Raw genomic sequence first — 22,461 nt, 5'->3', positions numbered from 1 at the left:
CAGTCATTATGAAAATACCAAAATATAGGCCTACATAAATTTAAAAGAATGAAAGTCGCCATCATCTCCAATGGCATTTCTGAGGTGACTTCTATAAACAATCCAGCATATATCCTGCTGGACCTTAAAAAAAAAAAACATATATATAATATATTATATATATATTTATATAATATATATTACTATATTTATAGATAGTAATATATATAATATAGAAATATATTTTTACATATTATATATGAATATATATTATATATTAAAAATATATATTTTTCAATAGCTTTTGGGAAACAGGTGGTTTCTGGTTATGTGGATAAGTTCTTCAGTGGCAGTTACTGAGATTCCGGTGCACCCATCACCAAAGCAGTGTACTGTATACCCAATGTGTAATCTTTTATCCCTCACCACCCCCATCCTTGCTTCCCCCGAGTCCCCACAGTCAAAATCATTCTTATGCTTTGCATCCTGGTAGCTTAGCTCCCACTTATAAGTGAGAACATAGAATATTTGGTATCTGCTGGACATTTTGTTATCCATTGTCAGACACATGCACACAAATACAGACACGGATATAATTACATACACAGATGCTGTGATGGTTAGTATCAAGTGTCAACTTGATTGAGGGATGCAAATTATTGTTTCTAGGTGTGTCTGTGAGGGTGTTGCCAAGGGAGATTAGAATTTGAGTCAGTGGCCTGGGAGAGGTCCACCCACCCTTAATCTGCATGGGTGCCATCTAATCAGCTGCCAGCATGGCTAGAAATAAAGCAGGCAAAACAATGTGGAAGGACTACACTGACTGAGTCTTCTGGCCTCCATCTTTCTCCTGGAGATGCTTCCTGCCCTTGAACACCAGACTCCAAGTTCTTCAATTTTCGGACTCGGGTCTACACCAGTGGTCTGCCAGGGGATCTTGGGCCTTCAGCCACATACTGAAGACTGCACTGTCAGCTTCCCTACTTTTGAGGTTTTGGGACTTGGACTGGCTTCCTTGTTCTTCAGCTTGCAGATGACCTATTGTGGGACTTCACCTTGCGATCGTGTGAGTCAGTACTCCTTTAATAAACTCCCTTTCATATATGCATCTATTCTATTAGTTTTGTCCCTCTGGAGAACTCTGAGAGATGCGCTTGAGTTGTTTTTACAAAAATGGAATTATTCTGGGACTCTAAACAGTAAAATGTGGTGTGATTTTTCCATGTCAGTGCATAAAGATCTACTCTATTGTTTTGAATAGCTGCTAGTTCTCATATATATTATTAACCAATTCCTTACAGATAGATATTTTAATTGTTTCCCATTACAAACCAATGCAGCCACAAGCAGTCTTGTGCTGAGCTCCCTTCTTCAAGCTAAACCTTTAGAGCAGCGGTCCCCAACCATTTTGGGACCAGCAACTGGTTTCATGGAAGACAATGCTTCCATGGTCTGGAGAGTGGGGAGGGATGAAACTGTTTCACTTCAGATCATCAGGCATCAGATTCCCGTAAGGAGCACACAACCTACATCTCTCGCATGTGCAGTTCACAATAGAGTTCGTGCTCCTATGAGAATGTAATGCTGCCACTGATCTGTCAGGAGCCAGAGCTCAGGCTGTAACGCTCGCTCACTCTCCACTCACCTCATGCTGCAAGGCCAGGTTCCTAACAGGCCAACGTACTGGTCCATGGCTGGAAGCTTGGGAACCCCTGCTCTAGAGCCAACATTATCACTCTGTCAAAGGAATACACAATTTTTTACCTTCCCTTCAAACTATCACCTAGAAATGTTTAGCCAGTGAGTGTTCCTATGAAGAGGGACACTTCAAGTGCACAATTTTTGCACACCCTTGCTGATACTAGTTTCTACTGACATTGAACACCTATGGTAATATGGCTGGGCATGGGTTTTCTATCTTTTAATTTTCTCATACACATCAAGGCTGAACTGTTATAACACTGAGGGCCCATGGTGGAAGAGAGTGAGACAGAGGAAGTAGAGAATGACCCACAGTTTTCCTGAGTTCAACAGCTTTTAGGAAAAAGAGAGGGCAAACAGCTGTCTTGGGAAGCTCTGTTTGCCTTGGTGCAACACTATTTAGTCCTCATCTAAGTTTCCCAAGGTCTCCCCAGGCCAGCCATCTGCAAATAGCATTAGCGAAAATCGGAATTATTTTCTTCTGAATACATGTATTTTATTATTGGAATAAAAGGAAGCAGAGAACCGTAGTTAATTAAAAACTAATCTACAACTTGCATGCAAATATATTTGAGTGTTTATATTTAAACACAGTGTCAAATAGTTAAAGAATAATCAAGCCATACAATTAAGCCACTTGTAAATGAGATCATTTAAACTTAGTGCTCACCAACTGCCAGGCACAGATTAAGCACTAGATAAATATTGGTCCCTCTTCCCCTTCCTCTCCTATCCAAGTTCCCCATCTGCTTCCCCCATTCTGACATACTTTCATGCCCCAGCAATCTACAGGGGTTCAGGCTGACATAAGTGAAATGGAGAGTGAAGACCAAGGAAATAAGGATGATACCAAACCTGGCGGAAAGCTTTGCCAAGAAACTTCCTACTCCAATTGTAAACACTAGGTAAGTATTAGTCACTTTTCCCTTTTCTGTCCTATTTGAATGCCCCATTTGCTTCCCTGTTGGAGCAGAAAGCACAGCTTTTGTTTTGTGTCAAGGCTGAGGCAGAGTGGACCTGGTCAAGGTTTCCTGATGCATGTCATCAGCCTGGCTTAGATCTTGTACTAGAGGGAGAGTGTCATTTTAATGAGTCGGGAAAACAGATTGAAGAGTCACTTTCAAAGCTTCTTCCCACTCAACTCCTGCTGTGACAGCCACAATAACTGCAAGTCAAGATCGGGATGGGGAGATGCAGCACACCCTCCTCTGCACCCCAACTCTCAGTCTGAGTGCTCATAAGTGACCTGAAGTCAGTTCAGTGTCTGCTGATTTTGTTTACTGTGCAAAGTTTATTGCCATACTTCCTAAATTTGCCTTCGTATCACTTCTTGTGTGAGTAAAACAGTGCTCTGCCTACCCGAACACTAGACTGTTACAGCTATGCAAATCCAGGGAGCTCTCCCAACACCCTAAAGCACAAAGCCTCTGTAACTTTCATATATTCAAACTCCATGTAGGATCTAGGAAAAAATGAAGACTCTCAACTCAAGACTCATTGTTAGCTTGGAGAAAAAAGGTTATGAACATTATTTTTATGTTCCAATAACTTAAGAGTTGTTTCAAGAGAGTGAAGTCCAAAGAAATAAAGAAGATCCCAATTCTGGTAGAAAGCTATGCTAAGAACTGAGTTCTTCCTATTACAAATGTCAACCTACCATTCATTTCATATAATTTCCTCATAAGATTGTTATGAAATGCTTAGAACTTTTTTGTCTTAAATTTATATAACAATGTTAAAGGCGAGAATGTGAATTTCATATATATTCACGTATTCATAAATGCTTAAAGCATTTTCAAAATTATTACAAAATAACATTTTCTATAAATCCTGACTGAATTCCAACCATGTAGCACATATGCATAGAAAAATCATTCTATGATCAATAATTTTAGTTTCCCTGTGAGCAAAACTGTGGATATTATGTCACAGAACTATTTTAACAATTTTGTCTTATACCATATGTGTCATTGAAATATATGTTGGGCAATTTATGATTAAGCCATAAATATAACAATCTCTACTTAAAGAGTAGTAAAGAATTTTTAAAAAATTATCATTCCATAAAATAGCATGTATTTCTGATAAAAGTGTTTCTGTACTGTGCTCTTCATGGAGTGAATGTTTTGGTACTTTAAAAGCAGGCTACTGTCACCTGCTGTTATCACTCACGTGCCAGGTTTCTAGAACTTTAGATTCACATCTGCTTTCAAGATCTTACTGTAGCTTGGAGCTATACTCAGCTTAGTAAACATCTCTGTGGAAATAGGAACTTTTAACAACTATAAAACCAAGAGAATGTGGGTCATAGTATAGTTATTTTCCCATTCAAATAAGATGTGAGATGCCAGGGAAGAAAAGTTTCATTCTGAGTTGATGCTAACAGGGTAACCCATCCATCAACAGGACACAGTGTAGTACAGAGACACAGTACGGATGATGTGGCCCCTGGTGCTCAGCTGCCTGACTTCACCAAAATGAGGCTCCCCATTTACTTGGTTTCAGACCCTGGAAGTATTTTGGAAAAAAAAAAAAAATCTAACTTTAAATAAAAGGTTTTTTTAAAACATCAAAAGCAAATATGAACAATTTGGGAGATTATCAATTAGTGCCAATAAAATCTCTTTAAGGTAGTATACACACACAAATCATTATTTAAAAAAAAAAAAAAGAAATTTATAAGGACTAGAAAAGAAAGACTCCAAATCATTATCTAGAAAGTTTTTTCAGGCCACGAATGCTGGCTCACACCTATAGTCCCCAGCACTTTGAGAGGCCAAGGCAGGAGGAGCACTTGAGGCCAGGAGTTTGAGACCAGCCTGGTCAACATGGCAAAATCCCATCTCAACTAAAAATACAAAAATTAACTGGGTGTGGTGGTGTATACCTGTAATCCCAGCTACTTGGGAGGCTGAGGCATGAGAATTGCCGGAACTTGGAAGGCAGAGGTTGCAGTGAGCCAAGATCATGCCACTGCACTCCAGCCTCGGCGACAGAAAGTCTGTCTCAAAAACAAAAAAAATTTTTTTTTCACTTACACTTTATTAAATGTTATATACACACCCCCGCCACCAGCAAAGCTCTTGCCATGTGCTTGAATTAACCTTTGTGTCTTATGATTATAAAATATTAACTGTGTTGATACTCACTTGGATCTTCTTACACACCATGACTCTTCTAGAATGTAATAATTCACTTTTAACTTTATCAGTTCTCGCTTCACTTCTTCAGCTGCTTTCCGACTATACATTGAATATACTATTTTTGTTCTGGCTCTTTAAAGAAAAATAGTTGGGCACAAAATTTTCAAGATTAAAAAGATACAATCAACACATTTGGAAGAAAGCAGTGAATGAGACTAGAAGACAGATGATGAAGAAGAATCCAGTCAGGAGGAAATTCCTCACGGGAGTTCCTGCTAAGGGGCATCAGTGAGGTCAAAAGCAGAAGGCAGAAGGAGGAAGTCATGGGAGAAGAGGGTCGCCTTTAACACACCGCTAAATTTCCAAACTTGGTGTTTTTTGAGTCTCTTCACTTATTTATTTGTCTTCAATTCTTCACTACTCTGTCACATTTAAGAGTAAGGTTCCCTGTGTGTGAACAGGGATGAACTACAACAAACAAACTACAGGACTACTCTGAAGCTGCAACAGTCTCAACTTTGACATCAACAATAACTCACATTAAATGGTTCTTCATTTTATTTCTAGATTTAAGAAAAACTAAACTTATTCAACAAAATTGGTCTGGAAATTAGCTTGGTAAGATTGATTTTTTTAATGAAAAAGCTTATTTGTAAAATGTATATGCTGTTGTTACGCAAAACAATATACTAGTAAGATTCCCCTAATCACTTAGAAAATGAATAGCATCACCTGCCTTAGAAATTGCATGAAAAATTAAATCTTATTTAAAAAATAATTTAGATAACACGTCTCTAAATTGTTTTTTAAAGTCTCAAAAAAATCTAAAAAAATAGAAAATACCCAAGTTCATTCTAACAGGCTGTACTGGTGAAAACCAGAATAAACTCCCTTTTGAATGGGATTCTACTTCAAATGACTTCTCCAAACTCAAGAAAAATCACCTATGAGAAAACCTTAATAAACACTCTAAGCTAAACTCTTCAGAGAGTTACAGGATGAAAAGGACCTGGACATTTCAGAGCCCTGTTAACCTGTGGGAAAGTGTTATAGTATGACTTCTTTTTTCTGCCTGGTAGAGAAGATAGCCCTGAAAGCTGTCATTTTCTTGCCCTCTGCAGTCTTAACAGATTTGTTTAGTGCTTAGCAGTCTTATTTCAGCTTTCTGTTACCCAACTCGATAAATCTCAGTTCATCATATCCTTTTGGAACATTACTCATTAGTTTGCTGGTGTCCGCCACTCAGTCTGTTTGCATGGAAGGTTTGTTTTTGATAATGTGAGACTGTGCACTGACCTCAAGCCTGCATCTTCATAATGTGGATGATTCACAATGGGCCGAAGTGCAGAGAGCTTAACACTTGCCATCGTGGGCATGGCACCTGCAAACACTGCATCTGGAAAACAAGAGGAAGGTCTCAGGATGACATTCAATGAGCATGAGAAAGGGTCTCCTTCAAGTTTAAATCAATTATTTCACAAGTAACAGAGCGGAGGCCCAGCAAGGCTCACAACTTCAGGATTCAATGGCAGAACTATTAAGTCAGATGGCTGATAAAGTAGCAGTTGGCAACCAGGCCTGGGTAAATGATTTTTCTTGGAAAACAGAGCTTCATCATCTCATTAAAGCTTTCTTAAAAAAAAAAAAAAACTCAGAAATCTTTCCTGAATCTAGAAAAGAAGTATCAAATTGTCTAGAAAAGCTTTATAGTAACAAGGAATTCTGGAAGATGATTTAGTATTCAATCATTTGATACACAGATGACAACAAAGTCTTCCTTTCTACACATGAATAAAGTATCACATTCCATGAGTTTATTTCAAGATGGAATGTGAAGAACTAATATTAAAAATTCACTAAGAAAATAAGCATAGAAAAAATTATTTTAAATGTGCATTTATGACTGTGAATAAATTCTGAACAAATTAAAATTTATAAAAACAGCAGAATCATCCCCAGGCAAGATGGCCAAATAGGAACAGCTCTGGTGCACAGCTCCCAGCAAGATCGACGTAGAACGTGGGTGATTTCCACATTTTCAACTGAGGTACCTGGTTCATTGAGACTAGTTGGTCAGTGGGTGCAGCCCAAGGAGGGCAAGCCAAAGCAGGGTGGAGCATTGCCTCACCCGGGAAGCATGAGGGGCCGAGGAACTCCTTCCCCTAGCCAAGGGAAGCCATTAGGGGCTGTTTCCTGCACTCTGGCCCAGATACTGTGCTTTTTCCATGGTCTTCACAACCCACAGACCCAGAGATTCCCTCTGGTACCTACACATTCATCTGGTCCCTGAGTTTTCAGCACAAAACTGGACAGCCATTTGGGCAGAAACCGAATTTCTTTTTCATACCCCAGCGGCACCTGGAATGCCAGCAAGATAAAATTGTTCACTCCCCTGGAAAGGGGGCTGAAGCCAGGGAGCAAGTTGCCTGGCTTAGCGGGTCCTACCCCCATGGAGACCAGCAAGCTACAATCCACTGGCTTGAAATTCTCACAGCCAGCACAGCAATCTGAACTTGACCTGGGTCCTTTGAGCTTGGTGGGGGGGAGGGGCATCTGCCATTGCTGAGGTTTGAGTAGGTGGTTTCAACCCCACACTGTAAGCAAAGCTGCCGGAAAATCCCATCTGGGCAGGGCCCAACACAGATCAGTAGCTGTAGGAACTGTCTCACTAGATGTCTTCGCTGGGCAGAGCATCTCTGAAAAAAGGCAGCAGCCCATCAGGGACTTATAAATAAAGCCCCCACCTTCCTGGGACAGAACACCTGGGAAAAACAGCAGTAGTGGTTACAGCTTCAGCAGACCTAAACATCCCAGGCTCTGAAGAGAATAGCGGATTTCCCAACACAGTGTTTTAGCTCTGATAAGGGATAGCCTCAAGTAGCTCCCTGACCTCCATGTACCCTGACTGGGAGACACCTCATATGGAACAGCTCTGGCTGGCATCTGGCAGGTACTCCTATGGGATGAAGCTACCAGAGGAAGGAACAGGCAGCAATCTTTGCTGTTCTGCAGTCTCCACTGGTGATTCCCAGGCAAGCAGGGTCTGGAGTGGACCTCCAGCAAACTCCGACAGACCTGCATCAGAGGGGCCTGACTGTTAGAAGGAAAACTCATAAACAGAAAGAAATAGTTTCAACATCAACAAAAAGGAGGTCCACTCAGAGACCCCATCCAAAGGTCACCAACTTCATAAACCAAAGGAAGATAAATCCACAAAGATGGAAGAAACAAGCGCAAAAAGGCTGAAAACTCCAAAAACCAGAACACTTCTTCTCCTTAAGGGATCACAGCTCCTTGCCATCAAGGGAACAAAACTGGATGGAGAATGAGCTTGACAAACTGACAGAAGCAGGCTTCAGAATGTGGGTAATAACAAACTTCTCTGAGCTAAATGAGCATGTTCTAACCCAATGCAAGTAAGTTAAGAACCTTGAATAAAAGTTCGACGAAATGCTAACTAGAATAACCAGTTTAGAGAAGAACATGAATGACCTGATGGAGATGAAAAACACAGCATGAGAACTTTGCGAAGCATACACAAGTTTCAACAGCTGAATTAATCAAACAGAAGAAAGGATACCAGAGATTGAAGATCAATTCAATGAAATAAAGCAGGAAGACAAGAATAGAGAAAAAAAGAGTGAAAAGAAATGAACAAAGCCTCCAAGAAATATTGGATTGCAAGAAAAGACCAAATCTATGTTTGATCGATGTAGCTAAAAGTGACAGAGAGAATAAAACCAGGTTGGAAAACACTCTTCAGAATATTAACCAGGAGAACTTCCCTAATCTAGCAAGGAAGGCCAACATTCAAATTCAGGAAATACAAAGAACACCACAAAGATACTCCTCAAGAAGAGCAACCCAAAGACACATAATCGTCAGATTCACCAAGGCTGAAATGAAGGGAAAAATGCTAAGGGCAGCCAGAGAGAAAGGTCGGGTTACCCACAAAGGAAAGCCAATTAGACTGACAGCGGATCTCTCTGCAGAAACCCTACAAGCCAGAAGAGAGTGGAGGCCAATATTTAACGTTCTTAAAGAAAAGAACTTTCAACGTAGAGTTTCATGTCCAGCCAAACTAAGCTTCATAAGCGAAGGAGAAATAAAACCCTTTACAGACAAGCAAAGGCTGAGAGATTTTGTCTCCACCAGGCCTGCCCTATAAGAGCTTCTGAAGGAAGCACTATACATGAAAAGGAACAACCAGTACCAGCCAGTGCAAAAACATACCAAATTGTAAAGACCATTGACACTAGGTAGAAACTACATCAACTAATGAGCAAAATTATCAGCTAGTATCATAATGGCAGAATCAAATTCACACATAACCATATTAACCTTAAATGTAAATGGGCTAAATGCCCACAGACTGATAAAGAGTCAAGACCTATCAGTGTGCTTTATTCAGGAGACCCATTTCATGGGCAAAGACACACATAGGCTTAAAATAAAGTAATGGAGAAAGATTTACCAAGCAAATAGAAAGCAAAAAAAAAAAAAAAAAAAAAAAAGAAAGCAAGGGGAGCAATCCTAGTCTCTGATAAAATAGACCTTAAACCATCATGGTAATGGGATCAATGCAACAAGAAGCACTATCCTAAATATATATGCACCCAGTGCAGGAGCACCCAGATACATAAAACAAGTTCTTAGAGACCTACAAAGAGACTTAAGGCTCCCACACAATAATAGTGGGAGACTTTAACACCTCACTGTCAATATTAGACAGATCAACAAAACAGAATATTAACAAATATATCCAGGACTTGAACTCAGCTCTGTACCAAATGGACCTAATAGACGTCTACAGAACTCTCCACCCCAAATCAACAGAATATACATTCTTCTTAGCACCACATTGCACCTATTCTAAAATTGACCACACAGTTGGAAGTAAAACACTCCTCAGCAAATGCAAAAGGACAGAAATCAAAACAAACAGTTCCTCAGACCACAGTGCAATCAAATTAGAACTCAGGATTAAGAAATTCATTCAAAACCGCAAAACTACATGGAAACAGAACAATCTGCTCCTAAATGACTACTGGATAAATAACAAAATAAAGGCAGAAATAAAGGTGTTCTTTGAAACTAATAAGAAGATGCAAAGTACCAGAATTTTTGGGAAACATTTAAAGTAGTATGTAGAGGGAAATTTATAGCACTAAATGCCCAACAGAGAAAGCAGAAAGATCTAAAATCGATACCCTAACATCACAATTAAAAGAACTAGAGAAGCATGGACAAACACATTCAAAAGCCAGCAGAGGGCAAGAAATAACTAATAACAGAGTAGAACTAGGAGATAGAGACACAAAAAAACCCTTCAAAAAAAAAAAATCAGTGAATCCAGGATCTGTTTTTTTTTTTTTTGAAAAGATCAACAAAACAAATAGACCACCAGCCAGACTAATAAAGAAGAAAAGAGAGAAGAATCAAACAGATGTAATAAAAAATAATAAAGGTGATATCACCACTGATCCCACAGAAATACAAACTACCATCAGAGAATACTATAAACACCTCTATGCATATAAAACAGAAAATCTAGAAGAAACTGATAAATTCCTGGACATTTATACCCTTCCAACACTAAACTAGGAAGAAGTCAAATCCCTGAATAGATCAATAACAAGGTTTGAAATTGAGGCAGCAATTAATAGCCTACCAACCAAAGAAAGTTCAAGACTAGATGGTTTCACAGCTGAATTCTACCAGAAGTACAAAGAAGAGCTGGTATCATTCCTTCTGAAACTATCTGAAACAATAGTAAAAGAGTGAATCCTCTCTAACTCATTTTATGAGGCCAACATTATCCTGATACCAAAATCTGGCAGAGACACAACTAAAAAAGAAAATTTCAGGCCAATATCCCTGATGAACATTGATGCAAAAATCCTCAATAAAATACTGGCAAAAAAACTGAATCCAGCAGCACATCAAGAAGCTTATCCATCAAGATCAAGTCGGCTTCATCCCTAGGATGCAAGGCTGGTTCAACATACGCAAATCAATAAAAGTAATTCATCACGTAAATAGAACCAAAGACAAAAACCAGGATTATCTCAATAGACCAGAGAAAGCCTTTGACAAAATTCAACAACCCTTCATGCTAAAAACTCTCAATAAACTAGGTATTGACGGAACGTATCTCAAAATAATAAGAGCTATTTATGACAAACTCACAGCTAATATCATACTGAATGGGCAAAAACAGGAAGCATTCCCTTTGAAGACTGGCACAAAACAAAGATGCCCTCTCTCACCACTCCTATTCAACATAGTATTGGAAGTTTCGGCCAGGGCAATCAGGCAAAAGAAAGAAAGAAAGGGTATTTAAATAGGTAAAGAGGAAGTCAAATTGTCTCTATTTGCAGATGATATGATTGTATATTTAGAAGACGACTCCGTTGTCTCAGCCCCAAATCTCCTTAAGCTGATAAGCAACTTCAGCAAAGTCTCAGGATACAAAATCAATGTGCAAAAATCACAAGCATTCTTATACACCAATAACAGAGAAACATGAGTGAACTCCCATTCACAATTGCTACAAAGAGAATAAAATACCTAGGAATACAACTTACAAGGGATATGAAGGACCTCTTCAAGGAGAGCTACAAACTACTGCTCAAGGAAGTAAGAGAGGACACAAACATATGGAAAAACATTCCATGCTCATGGTTAGGAAGAATCAAAATTGTGAAAATGGCCATACTCCCCCCAAAGTAATCTATAGAGTCAATGCTATCCTTATCAAGCTACCACTGACTTTCTTCATAGAATTGGAAAAAAACACCTTAAATTTCACATGGAACCAAAAAAGAGCCTGCATAGCCAAGACAATTACAAGCAAAAACAAAAAACAAAAAACAAAAAAAAACACAAAGCTGGAGGCATCATGCTACCTGACTTCATACTATACTACAAGGCTACAGTAACCAAAACAGCATGGTACTAGTACCAAGACAGATAAATACACCAATGGAACTTAGAATAGAGGCCTCAAAAATAACACCACACACCTTCAGCAATGGAAAAAGAAATCCCAATTTAATAAATGGTGTTGGGAAAACTGGCTAGCCACATGCAGAAAATTGAAACTGGATCCCTTCCTTACACCTTACAAAAATTAACTCAAGATGGCTTAAAGACTTAAACACAAGACCTAAAACCTAACAACCCTAAAAGAAAACCTAGGTAACCATTCAGGACACAGGCATGGGCAAAGACTTCATGATTAAAACACCCAAAGGAATGGCAACAAAAGCCAAAACAGACAAATGGGATCTAAATAAACTAAAGAGCTTCTGCACAGCAAAAGAAACTATCATCAGAGTGACAGTTGATAGTTTCTTCTGCACAGCAAAAGAAGTGTCACTCTGCATAGTGACAGAGTGATAGTTTCTTCTGCTCAGCAAAAGTAAGTATCATCAGGCAACCTACAGAATGGGAGAAAAATTTTGCAGTCTACTCATCTGACAAAGGGCTGGTATCCAGAATCTACAAAGAACTTAAACAGATTTACAGGAAACAAACAACACCATCAAGAAGTAGGCGAAGGATATGAACAAACGCTTCTCAAAAGGAGACATTTATGCAGCCAACAAACATATGAAAAAAAGCTCATCATCACTGGTCAATAGAGAAATGCAAATTAAAACCACAATGAGATATCATCTCACGCCAGTTAGAATGGCAATGATTAAAGTCAGGAGACAACAGCTGATGGAGAGGATGTGGAGAAATAGGAACACTTTTACACTGTTGGTGGTAGTATAAATTAGTTCAACCATTGTGGAAGACAGTGTGGCCATTCCTCAAGAATCTAGAACTAGGAATACCATTTGACCCAGCAATTCCATTACTGGGTATATACCCAAAGAATTATAAATCGTTCTATTATAAACACACAGCACATGTATGTTTACTGCAGTACTGTTCACATAGCAAAGGCTTGGAACCTACCCAAATGCCCATCAATGACAGCTTGGATAAAGAAAATGTGGCACATATATACCATGGAATACCATGCAGTCATAAAAAAAAGAATGAGTTCATGTCCTTTGGATGGACATGGATGAAGCTGGAAATCATCATTCTCAGCAAACTAACACAAGAGCAGAAAATCAAACACTGCATGTTCTCGCTCCTAAGTCGGAGTTGAACAATGAGGACATATGGACACAGGGAGTGGAACATCACACACTGGGACCCGTTGGGTGGCGGGGACTTAGGGGAGGGACAGCAATAGGAGAAATACTTAAGGTAGATGATGGGGTGATGGATGCAGCCAACCACCATGGCACGTGTATCCCTATGTAACAAACTTGCACGTTCTGTACATGTACCCCAGAATTTAAAGTACAATTTTAAAAATGCAGAATAAATTACTAAGAACATATGTATAACTTTCCCCAACAAACTATTTAAACAGGATTATTATCTCCTTTGTTTTGGATATTCTAAAAGCAATACTCCTTAGAAAGAGTTAAGATTACTGGAAGTTACTTGGGTTTAAGAGTTTGCACTGGTATATAAAATTGTGAGAAAAAACAACTAAATAATATGAATTTTTTTTACCTGGTTTAGTATTATATTTGATCCATTCTATAAGTTCTTCTTGTGGCAAATTGCTGAACTCCCCTACAATATTCCACTGGGTTTGCAGATTTGCTGAACCTTGTATTGACATCGCTGCTAATATAGCAAAAACGACAGCACCAGGATGTACTTTGCAAAAGAGCCATCCAAATAGCTGAAACCAAATTGAGACTATATTGTTAATTGTTAGTATAAAGTAGTTGTATCTATTATGCAAAACTTCTTCCCAGAGAAGAATGTGGCCTCTACTAGAGGCCCAGATAAAGGATTAATTATCCAAAAGAAAAAGCCCCCAAATAATAATCTTCGGGATCAAAAGAATTCTACCATCAGCCTTATGTAAGTGGAACACAATATAGAAAGCTCTTTTCTCAATCTGCTTTCTCTACTCTCAAATTCAAGTAAAGCCATACCTACCTACCCAATGTACAAGGCCGAGGGCAAAAAAAAAAAAGGGGGGGTCCCTTGTTCAAAAATTACTAAGAAGTTCAAAACAGCAGCAGCAAATATTCAACCAAGTTCAGGGTCCTTCTGAACGCGAGGCCCTATGTGACAGCAGAAACCCCACACTTGCAAAACCTGCCCTGGATGATCCTTTCTATCTGGTTGATGTAAAAGTAATGGCGGGTTTTGTCATTAAAATAGCAAAACCTGCAGTTACGTTTGCACCAACCTTTATTAGTCATGCTGCAGAATAAAAAAGATTAAAGGATTCCACCCAGCCTCCTTTCCTGTGCCAGCCTGAAGGAATCAGAAAAGTGGAAACCAGTACCCTTTTATCATAATACAACATTCTGATTGGGAACTTTGAAGCTGGCTAATTTTTTCCATATTCAAATAGTCCACACTCCATAACAACACTGTTCTCCTGATCTTTCTCGAAATGTCTGCAGAGCTAGATTTCAAGTTTCCTGAGGGCTTATAAACACTGGTTTTTTTTTTGTTTTTTTTTTTTTAACTTTTCTGTCCACTACTCTATCTTCCATCCTAGAGTGCACAGTGTAGGTGCCTAGTGAATATCTGCTACGTTTAAGAGAGGTGCTGCTGTTGTACCTAGGTGAGTTGACTAATGGAAAGGCGACACTACGGAGAGGCATAAAAATCTGTGAATACAGAGCAAGGAGGCAATTATCCAGGAAAAATAAGCAGAGAACTACCACATGCAGCTTAAACTAAATTTTAAGAAGCACAAGTCAACAATGTGCACACAAATGTGCACCAAATAAGTGAAAAAAAAAAAAAAACAAAGGTTCAAGTTTGATACTAAAAAAAGAACATATAATTTGCAAGCACTTATAACTTGAAATCAATTATTAGAATTCTTTGTGATACGAATGTCACAACAAAAAAGTTATTATTTGTATGATTAAGCTCTGCTTTCTATCAGCACCTACAGTAATCTCTCATGAACTCAGCCCGTACTAAATCAGTGTTTGCTTTACACCAACAACTATTGTAGAAGTCTTTAGAAAGACAGAAAATGATCAGCTTTGGCCCCCCTTACCCTTTAAGAAAGATAAGTACAAAACCATAAAGAGCTTTAACTATAATCACTTAAAAGACTTTGCAATTCATTATTTTAGGGCCACTCAATAATAAAGGCTAGAATTATCATCATAGCTATACTCCAGCATAACATGTTACCTGTCTTGAGCAGATCAGTGATGCCATAACACACATGTGGGGTGTCAAGAAGAGTTTTAGTCTCATAATTAAAATACCAAGGGCTGTATATGCTAACAATTGCAAAGCATGATATACCAGCTGAAAGAAAAAAGAAAGTATTTTTTACTCCTACTGTTTGTGAAGGTTAAGAATACTAAGCCAGTAATATGCAGAAAAGGGTATGTTCTCCTTAGTAACAAAAACTAATACTACTTTGGTTTCTGAAATTTCTAAAATAATTCTTAAAATTCACTTTCAAACGGTTCCATTTTAGTGGAAAGCTAAAATCATAAAGTCATTAAGGCAAGTGTTTCTGTGATTCTCAGAGTCAAATCTGTTGTTAATAAAGCCCACATTTCTGAATCTACCTTGATGTAACCATCAGATCAAAAATAGAAAGTGGTAAAAGAAATGACTGCTGCCTCAAGATCTGAGGACTCTACCTTGGAACTGCCCTCAAAACCAGGCTGGACCACTAGGAGATGGGAGTAGCAGTAACCAATCACATCTCTGAAGCTTCAAGCAAGGTGAGCAGAGAGGAAAGTGATTTCCAGTCATGCAAAAGACACCTCACATGTATGTCTAAATGAGCTCCAGAAATCAACTGCTATTAGCATAAAGATGATCAGAGCAGAACAAATGGGTTTTCAAGTTAATTTTAACAAATGAATGGTCAATCTGCATGTATGTAGCATTCTCATAAAAACACATAATACCAGGCTATTTTCAAGATGATTACTGACAACTGCCAACGAAGTTAGAAACTGGAACTAGAAAGGGAAGTCCAAATACATGCAACTTTAAGATAAGTAAAATTATAGTAATATTAAGTCTTTACCTCTCCATGATCAAACTGGTGTTTTCTGGAACAGAAAAAAATATACTGCTATCAGTTCACTATTGAAGCACTTGCTTCCTATGTTTGCATTTTCATCTTGCAAACAGACATTTACAACTTCTATAACATTCTCTCAGGACACATATAGGCAAATCAAAATAACTAAAAGTTACATGCCAAAACTGGTGCTATACTCTTTTAAGAATTATGAAGAATGACAATGTTGTATTATATCCTGACTATTTGACTACATGGGCATTTATTAGGACAACAAAGGCACACTGTGGTGTCCCAGCTCCCTCACTGTGATACCCCAGCAAAGCAAGGAATGAAAAAGAACTTTGAGATTCTCACCAGGCACCCAAGTATAGATGGCAAATAGGTGGTTACATGTATAAATCTGAGTTCAAGGGAGAAGTCCGAGTCAGAGACAGAAATGTGTGAGTTGACAACACACACCTTGTCTTTTTTAAGCACTGATATGTTCCCAAGACCTAGAGTAACACCTGGCATTTAGCGCTCAACTTTTTTTTTTTTAAATGAATGAACAAATGTATCAATAAACTGTTAATCCGGGTAGCATATAATCTAATTTGAGAATTTGGCCTCAAAAATACTGACGTATTAGCAAACTGAGAAAACATAAGGGTCTGGGGAAGGAGATGAAACAGTTCTTTCTTTATTCTTCTTTCACGCCAAGTAAAAACTATCGGTTACCATTTTTTGAGCTCTTACAATGTTAATATGCTTAGTACATTCCACTAACTCTAATCCCCCAACCATTTATTACCCCAATTTACAGACAAGGAAAGGGAATCACGGAGCTACTAAGTGGCAGCCAGGACTATATTTGGACTGACTTCAGAGCCAATATACTTTTTACTACATCATGCTGCCTCTATCCTACTTCCTGGGTCTTTGAGTAAAGACAATATTGGCATTCACGTCTTTGATAGTTAAAATTTATGTCCTACTCTTCTCTTTACACTGGCTTTGGTAGTTATGCAAAATAAAATGTCAACATGCCACCCCTCTTCCAAAAAACTGCTCTGATCCTATTTGAACTGAAAACCGTATGAAGCTCAATGGTTTCCTATAATTATTTCTATAGGTGAGTTATTCTTGAAGGGATAGCTTTATTTCTGTGAAAAGTTCCACCTTCCTCTTCTAGAGTTGCATACTAGAGCTAAAACTCTGTAGCTTCTTCCTGAGCTCTTCAGAAATAATTTCAGCTCAAATGAAGAAAAGTTTTGGCATTGTAAACCAGAACCTTCTTCTTTCCCCACTAGCCCTCAACTGAAATGCTACAGGTATAAACAAGGGCACAGTTACAATAAATTGTTTCTAAACGAGAACAAAAAGTCTCTCAGGAGTATGTGCAATAATTTATCATTATGTTGGCAGATACTTGGAGGTGAGGGGATAATATAAGGCTGTGTATATTCAGATTATAAAAGAAAATATAGATACATACATTTGACAATCCCTGTCCCCCCCCAAAATCCCACAAAAGAATAAAAGTAAAGTTAAAATTACTTTTACACTTCACCTTCCAATCCCACACTCTTAATAGTTACAGATTTTATCTTTCCAGATCACTTCTATGCAAAGATAAACACATAAAAATCTCCAAATTTTAAACATAAGCATAATCACCATACACACACACACACACACACACACACACACACACACACACAGAGGCAATTTTTAAAATTCAATAATGCATGATGGACCTATTTCCATAAAGATGGCCTAAAATTCCACTCTGATTGGATCATGACACATATTTTGGATGTTTCCCTTTCTCACATTACACACAATACTACAAAAGGCACTTCTCCCCATCATGTCTGTATTTCTGTGAGCATCTCTCAAGGGTACACTTGCACTGGTGGAGCTGCAGGGTTAAAGGACAGACCCACTGTATGTTTTACTGTGTATTGCCAAATTTCCTTCCCATCTACTACCTCCCACCCGTGTAAGCACTGGATCCATTATTAATGTTTAGAAATATGATAAGCAAAAAGGTCTTCACTTTAACCTGAATGTCTTTATCAGAGGATCAAGACTACCTTTTCATGTTCATTAGTCATATAAATACTCACTCATTCAACTACCATTCTTTACAATCTTGCAGGAATTGTACATAAAGTGTTGAACAAGTGATCGGTCTCTTCAGGAGATACAGGTGACACATCAGTATTTAAGAACAGAGGTGGTAAATGGTAAAAGAGGAAGATATAGGATGTGATGGTGGAAAATACCAAGTATGCCATAGGCCTCTCTAAGATTATAAACATACCCTTTGGGTTAATTTTGGGGTTTCACTTTTTTTCTATACCTAATTCTCTGCTTCATCTGAAACTTATTTTGTGTAAAAAGTGAGGAATGAATCCAGTTTTTTATTTCCCTGCTCATTTCCCAAAAGGCAGTCCACTGGTCCTAAAACCACTCACATAATAATTTACTTTCCCTACTGAAGTACAAAACTGTGCCCTTCAAGTGTAGATTATGTGCAGGGCTACTGTCAGATTGTACTGGATGACATCTGAAGGATGAATAAGTGATGTGCTGTGTTCTGCATAGCCAGGAAATAAGAAGAAATGCTAAGAAGGGAAATGACCACAATAAACACATCAATTATCAAATATTAGGCATATAAGTATAAAATCAATACACTGTAAATATCTATTTAATAAATGAACAGAGTAGGTTAACAAAATTCTTAATAGCATACTTACCTTACATGTGTCTGTTGTTTAGCTAAGACACCCCACATATCACTAATAATCTGTAAATAGATTTTGAAACACTTTAGAAAAGCTGTGTTGGAGAAAATAATATTTTAACTAAAGTATCTTCTAAACTGTAAATCTTTTAATGAAAAATATAAGTATGAAGACAAGAGATAACTCAGAAAATAATAATCACAACAATATAATCTTACATTTGAATAGTATTTGATCAAAGCTAATATTCAACAACTGTGTTGGGGAGATTATATCATCCTCATTTTGTGAAGGAGCAACAGGCTTAGGTGGATTAAATAATCTCCCTGTAAGTAGACAACTACTAAGAAGCACTGTAGTCTTGAAACCAAATGTTTTGGCTTCAAATTCACATTCAGTGCAGCTGCCACCATGCCAACATTGCTGGCAATACCTCTCCTTAATTGTACACACAGAAAACTGGAGAGCTGGCTCAGAGGTTGATAGTTACAGCTAGAAGCATTTGAAAAACAGTCACTGTGCTTTCATATTTAGCAGTAACAGGGAGGTCATCTAATCTAAAATCCTATCTCCTGTATGGATATTCTCTACAACACTGCTGACTGGTTGTAATCTAGCCTTTGGAAGAACCACACACCTGCTGCTTGAATCTGTAACACTTTCCTTATCAGTATAGATCAGTGCTGGTCAAAGTCCTACTGCCTGGAATTGGCCATAATTCTAAGGAGCCAGATTGTGTGTAACCTTATTTACATGGGGCAGGCTTTTAACATATTTCAAAATAATTATCCGCTTTCCATCTGAATCTTTTCCTCTTTAAACCGAACAGCCCACCTAATAGTTTTCATCATCTCGCACCACTTAGGTTGCTATCTTTTGCATATGTTCTGGATGGCCGATGCTTACTATTTTTTGAGTACCCACTAGTGCAAATCCACATAAAGTATATAAAAGTACAAAGCACACACAAAGCCTAGTACACAGCAGGAACTGATTATTAACTTTATTAACTGATTAGAGATGAAAAGTACTGTCGGAGTATACAGCTGAATGCCAGATGTAGACCAGTGATGGGGGAAGGTGCAGAGCCGGAGTCTCACTCTTCCCTTCCTTTTTAATGAACATGATGTGAGGCCCCTAACATCTCTGATCTTTCAGTTCTGCATGCTAAAATGGGGATGATAACATTTGTCTACCCCATAGAGTTGTCAAATAAACAATTTAAATACTCATGTGAAAATGTTCTATACAAGGCAGAGTACAAATATATAATGTGAACAACTGTTATAGTTCAGAATATTCTACAAATAAACGAATTTGTGTTCACAAAGAAATCACTGGCTACAGATCAGGAAACTTTTAAGGTCTGTAATGTCTTTTTCCACCACAGATTAATTTCTATTCACTCTCTTAAGACACATTTGGTTACAGAATGCACAATTCTTGAAAGAAAAAAAGAAAAGGAATATCACACTTGCTCTTATTTGTTAAAGTTAGTGTTTTTTGACCTTATTTATATCTGGGCTTAGAATTTTACTATCAAAGCCAAGTTGGGGACCTAAATATTTTATCTAGTTCATCAACACACTGCAAATACTCTATATTTTTCTTTCTGATGAATAATAAACACAATCTAGGAGGTACTGCACACTGGACAAATCACTTAGAAAGGTATATAGTAAACATTTTTGAAAAATATTTAAGTTAAAAGCCAGTAATTATTTACACAGGCAACTTGCATCTGGGTCAATATGGTCTCTGATCATGTCTTTCAAAATACATGACTATCAAAACTTGAGCCAACAATTTCCTATGTCTATTTTGTGCTAGCAGACAGAATGAAGATGTATAAATGTCTATAAAAAACTATCACTAAGAAAACATAGAATATGTTACAGTAAGCCCATACAAAACACTGTTTCAGATTAATATGTGGCCAAGTATATGGAACTACTATGTAAAAGCAAGAAAATGTTTCATTATAAGAAAGACCTCTTAAGTGGTGGACATACCTTTCTAACAATTGCAATAAACACTACAAGAACAACTGGAAGCAATAATGTCTTTGTGTATCTCAGTGGAGTCTGAAATACAAAGAGATGTTTTGTTAGAAGAAAATATTTTAACCAAACAAAACTTCATTTCAAATAATGAAATAGGTAAATTTCTAAAACTAGAGAAATAAGAACATTCACCAATCTACCCACTGACTGCCATCATAAAAAAGAAGGTGCATTTACAAAGAAATGAACTTCCCCAAAATGCTGAGTTGAAACACTAAAAATACAGTACCCAAACACCTGTAAGTGTGAAATGTGACTGATGAGATTACTGTTCACTTTTTGCATGCTACTTATCTAACCAGAGAGACCAACTTAATATTTACCTAACATAAGTAAAGTTCCTTTAAATATAATAAGCTTTTCCTGTATATTTTGTGGGGGATGAAAATATTATCCTTGAAACACACACACACTTTCTGTCTCACGCACAAACAACATAATGATCAATGTTTATGAGGAGAACAAAACACACTTTTACATTTTCTTTAGTAACAGAAAAAAATACAGAAATAAGTTTAATAACAAAGCTCTACACATTGTAATCCTGTGCACCCCTCAATTATCTCTCCACCCAAAAAAACCACTGTTCTACACTTTTTTTACTTTTATGTGTGTTAATTATGGTATAATAAGACTGTATCATTTTGTTTACGTCATTATATATCTTAAGCATCTTTTCATGTCATATGAAAAGTCAATATAATGTTAGGAAAGTGTGATATCATGTTAGGAAATACCATGTTAAATTTTCCCCTTTTCTCCACTGGATGTGTGTACTGTAATTGGAACGTATGTTCCCTGAACTGGCACTCTACTCTGTCTCTACAGCACAATCCCTATGAATTCAGATACTTACAGTGATGAGGAATGGCATGCTGGAAACAACTTTGCTATTTTCTTCAAATTAACTGAAGTCATGCTATGTCTTATAAATTATTTCTTTCATCACGTAACTTACATTTAATACTCTCAGGTTGTAGCACTATGTATGACGTTCTTAATAACATTAAATAACTTCTACCACATCCTAATTCTCTAATATTTGAAGGAGTCTTGATCTCCTGTGAACATGCATTTCAATGTCTTGCAAAATACGCTTCCTCTATTTGTTTCAGCAGGTTTAACACTATAACTCATATACCTTTGTCAGCCATTGTGTGTCAAAACCATTTGCTGGAACACAATAAATGAAGACTGACAGGCCAGTGGAGTAAACAGTACCTCTGCAGGACACACTCAACTCAGAATGACTGGTAGATAAAAGTTTGCTCTGTGGTGCCCTGCCATCCATTGGTCTGGAATTCTGGACACTGGGTAACACAGGGTATTGTTAGGGATACTAACATGTCAATAGAGTATTGTTGGCCAGTTTCTCTCACACACACAAACACACACACACACACACACACCACTTTGAAGGAAAATGTGTCACTGATAATATAATTAATCAGTACCACATGGATGGTATGAAAAAAGGCACACACATATATATATATATATGTTTGTTGTTGGATGAACTGAACCATCTCATAAAGCACTGCAAATTAATATTTTATTTATTTAAATATTTCTTTAAAATATCAAAGTATTTTCCTATGCATTATCTCTTTTGTCTTTGCAATATCTGTTTACGGCATGCTACTAGAAACTAGTAAACTATAACACAAAGAATGAGAGTTGCTTGTTCAAGAACATCAAGGAAAATTGCAGGGTTCTGTCTCACAATCCACTAAACT

At 37.6% G+C, this 22,461-nt stretch overlaps 1 protein-coding gene across 4 annotated transcripts in view; it reads right to left on the bottom strand.

Moving 5' to 3' along the window:
* DPY19L1 (dpy-19 like C-mannosyltransferase 1) overlaps window positions 1-22,461 on the bottom strand; it is a 113,213-nt gene that overhangs the window by 4,194 nt on the left and 86,558 nt on the right. For 3 of the 4 annotated variants that reach the window (XM_039462090.2, XM_039462091.2, XM_074379840.1), the window contains exons 15-21: window positions 20,675-20,746; window positions 18,675-18,724; window positions 15,931-15,955; window positions 15,072-15,191; window positions 13,407-13,581; window positions 6,120-6,219; window positions 4,830-4,955 (exon numbers count right to left, since the gene is read on the bottom strand). In XM_039462090.2, coding sequence (XP_039318024.1) covers window positions 4,830-4,955; window positions 6,120-6,219; window positions 13,407-13,581; window positions 15,072-15,191; window positions 15,931-15,955; window positions 18,675-18,724; window positions 20,675-20,746 — 668 coding nt within the window. Of the gene's footprint in view, window positions 1-289; window positions 1,717-4,829; window positions 4,956-6,119; window positions 6,220-13,406; window positions 13,582-15,071; window positions 15,192-15,930; window positions 15,956-18,674; window positions 18,725-20,674; window positions 20,747-22,461 lie in introns of those variants that run through there. The other variant, XM_074379839.1, reaches the window with a different exon arrangement.

Source organism: Saimiri boliviensis, chromosome 10, assembly GCF_048565385.1.
Source record: "Saimiri boliviensis isolate mSaiBol1 chromosome 10, mSaiBol1.pri, whole genome shotgun sequence".
NCBI classification, from domain to species: domain Eukaryota; kingdom Metazoa; phylum Chordata; class Mammalia; order Primates; family Cebidae; genus Saimiri; species Saimiri boliviensis.
This window is presented reverse-complemented; position numbering and strand designations above follow the sequence as displayed.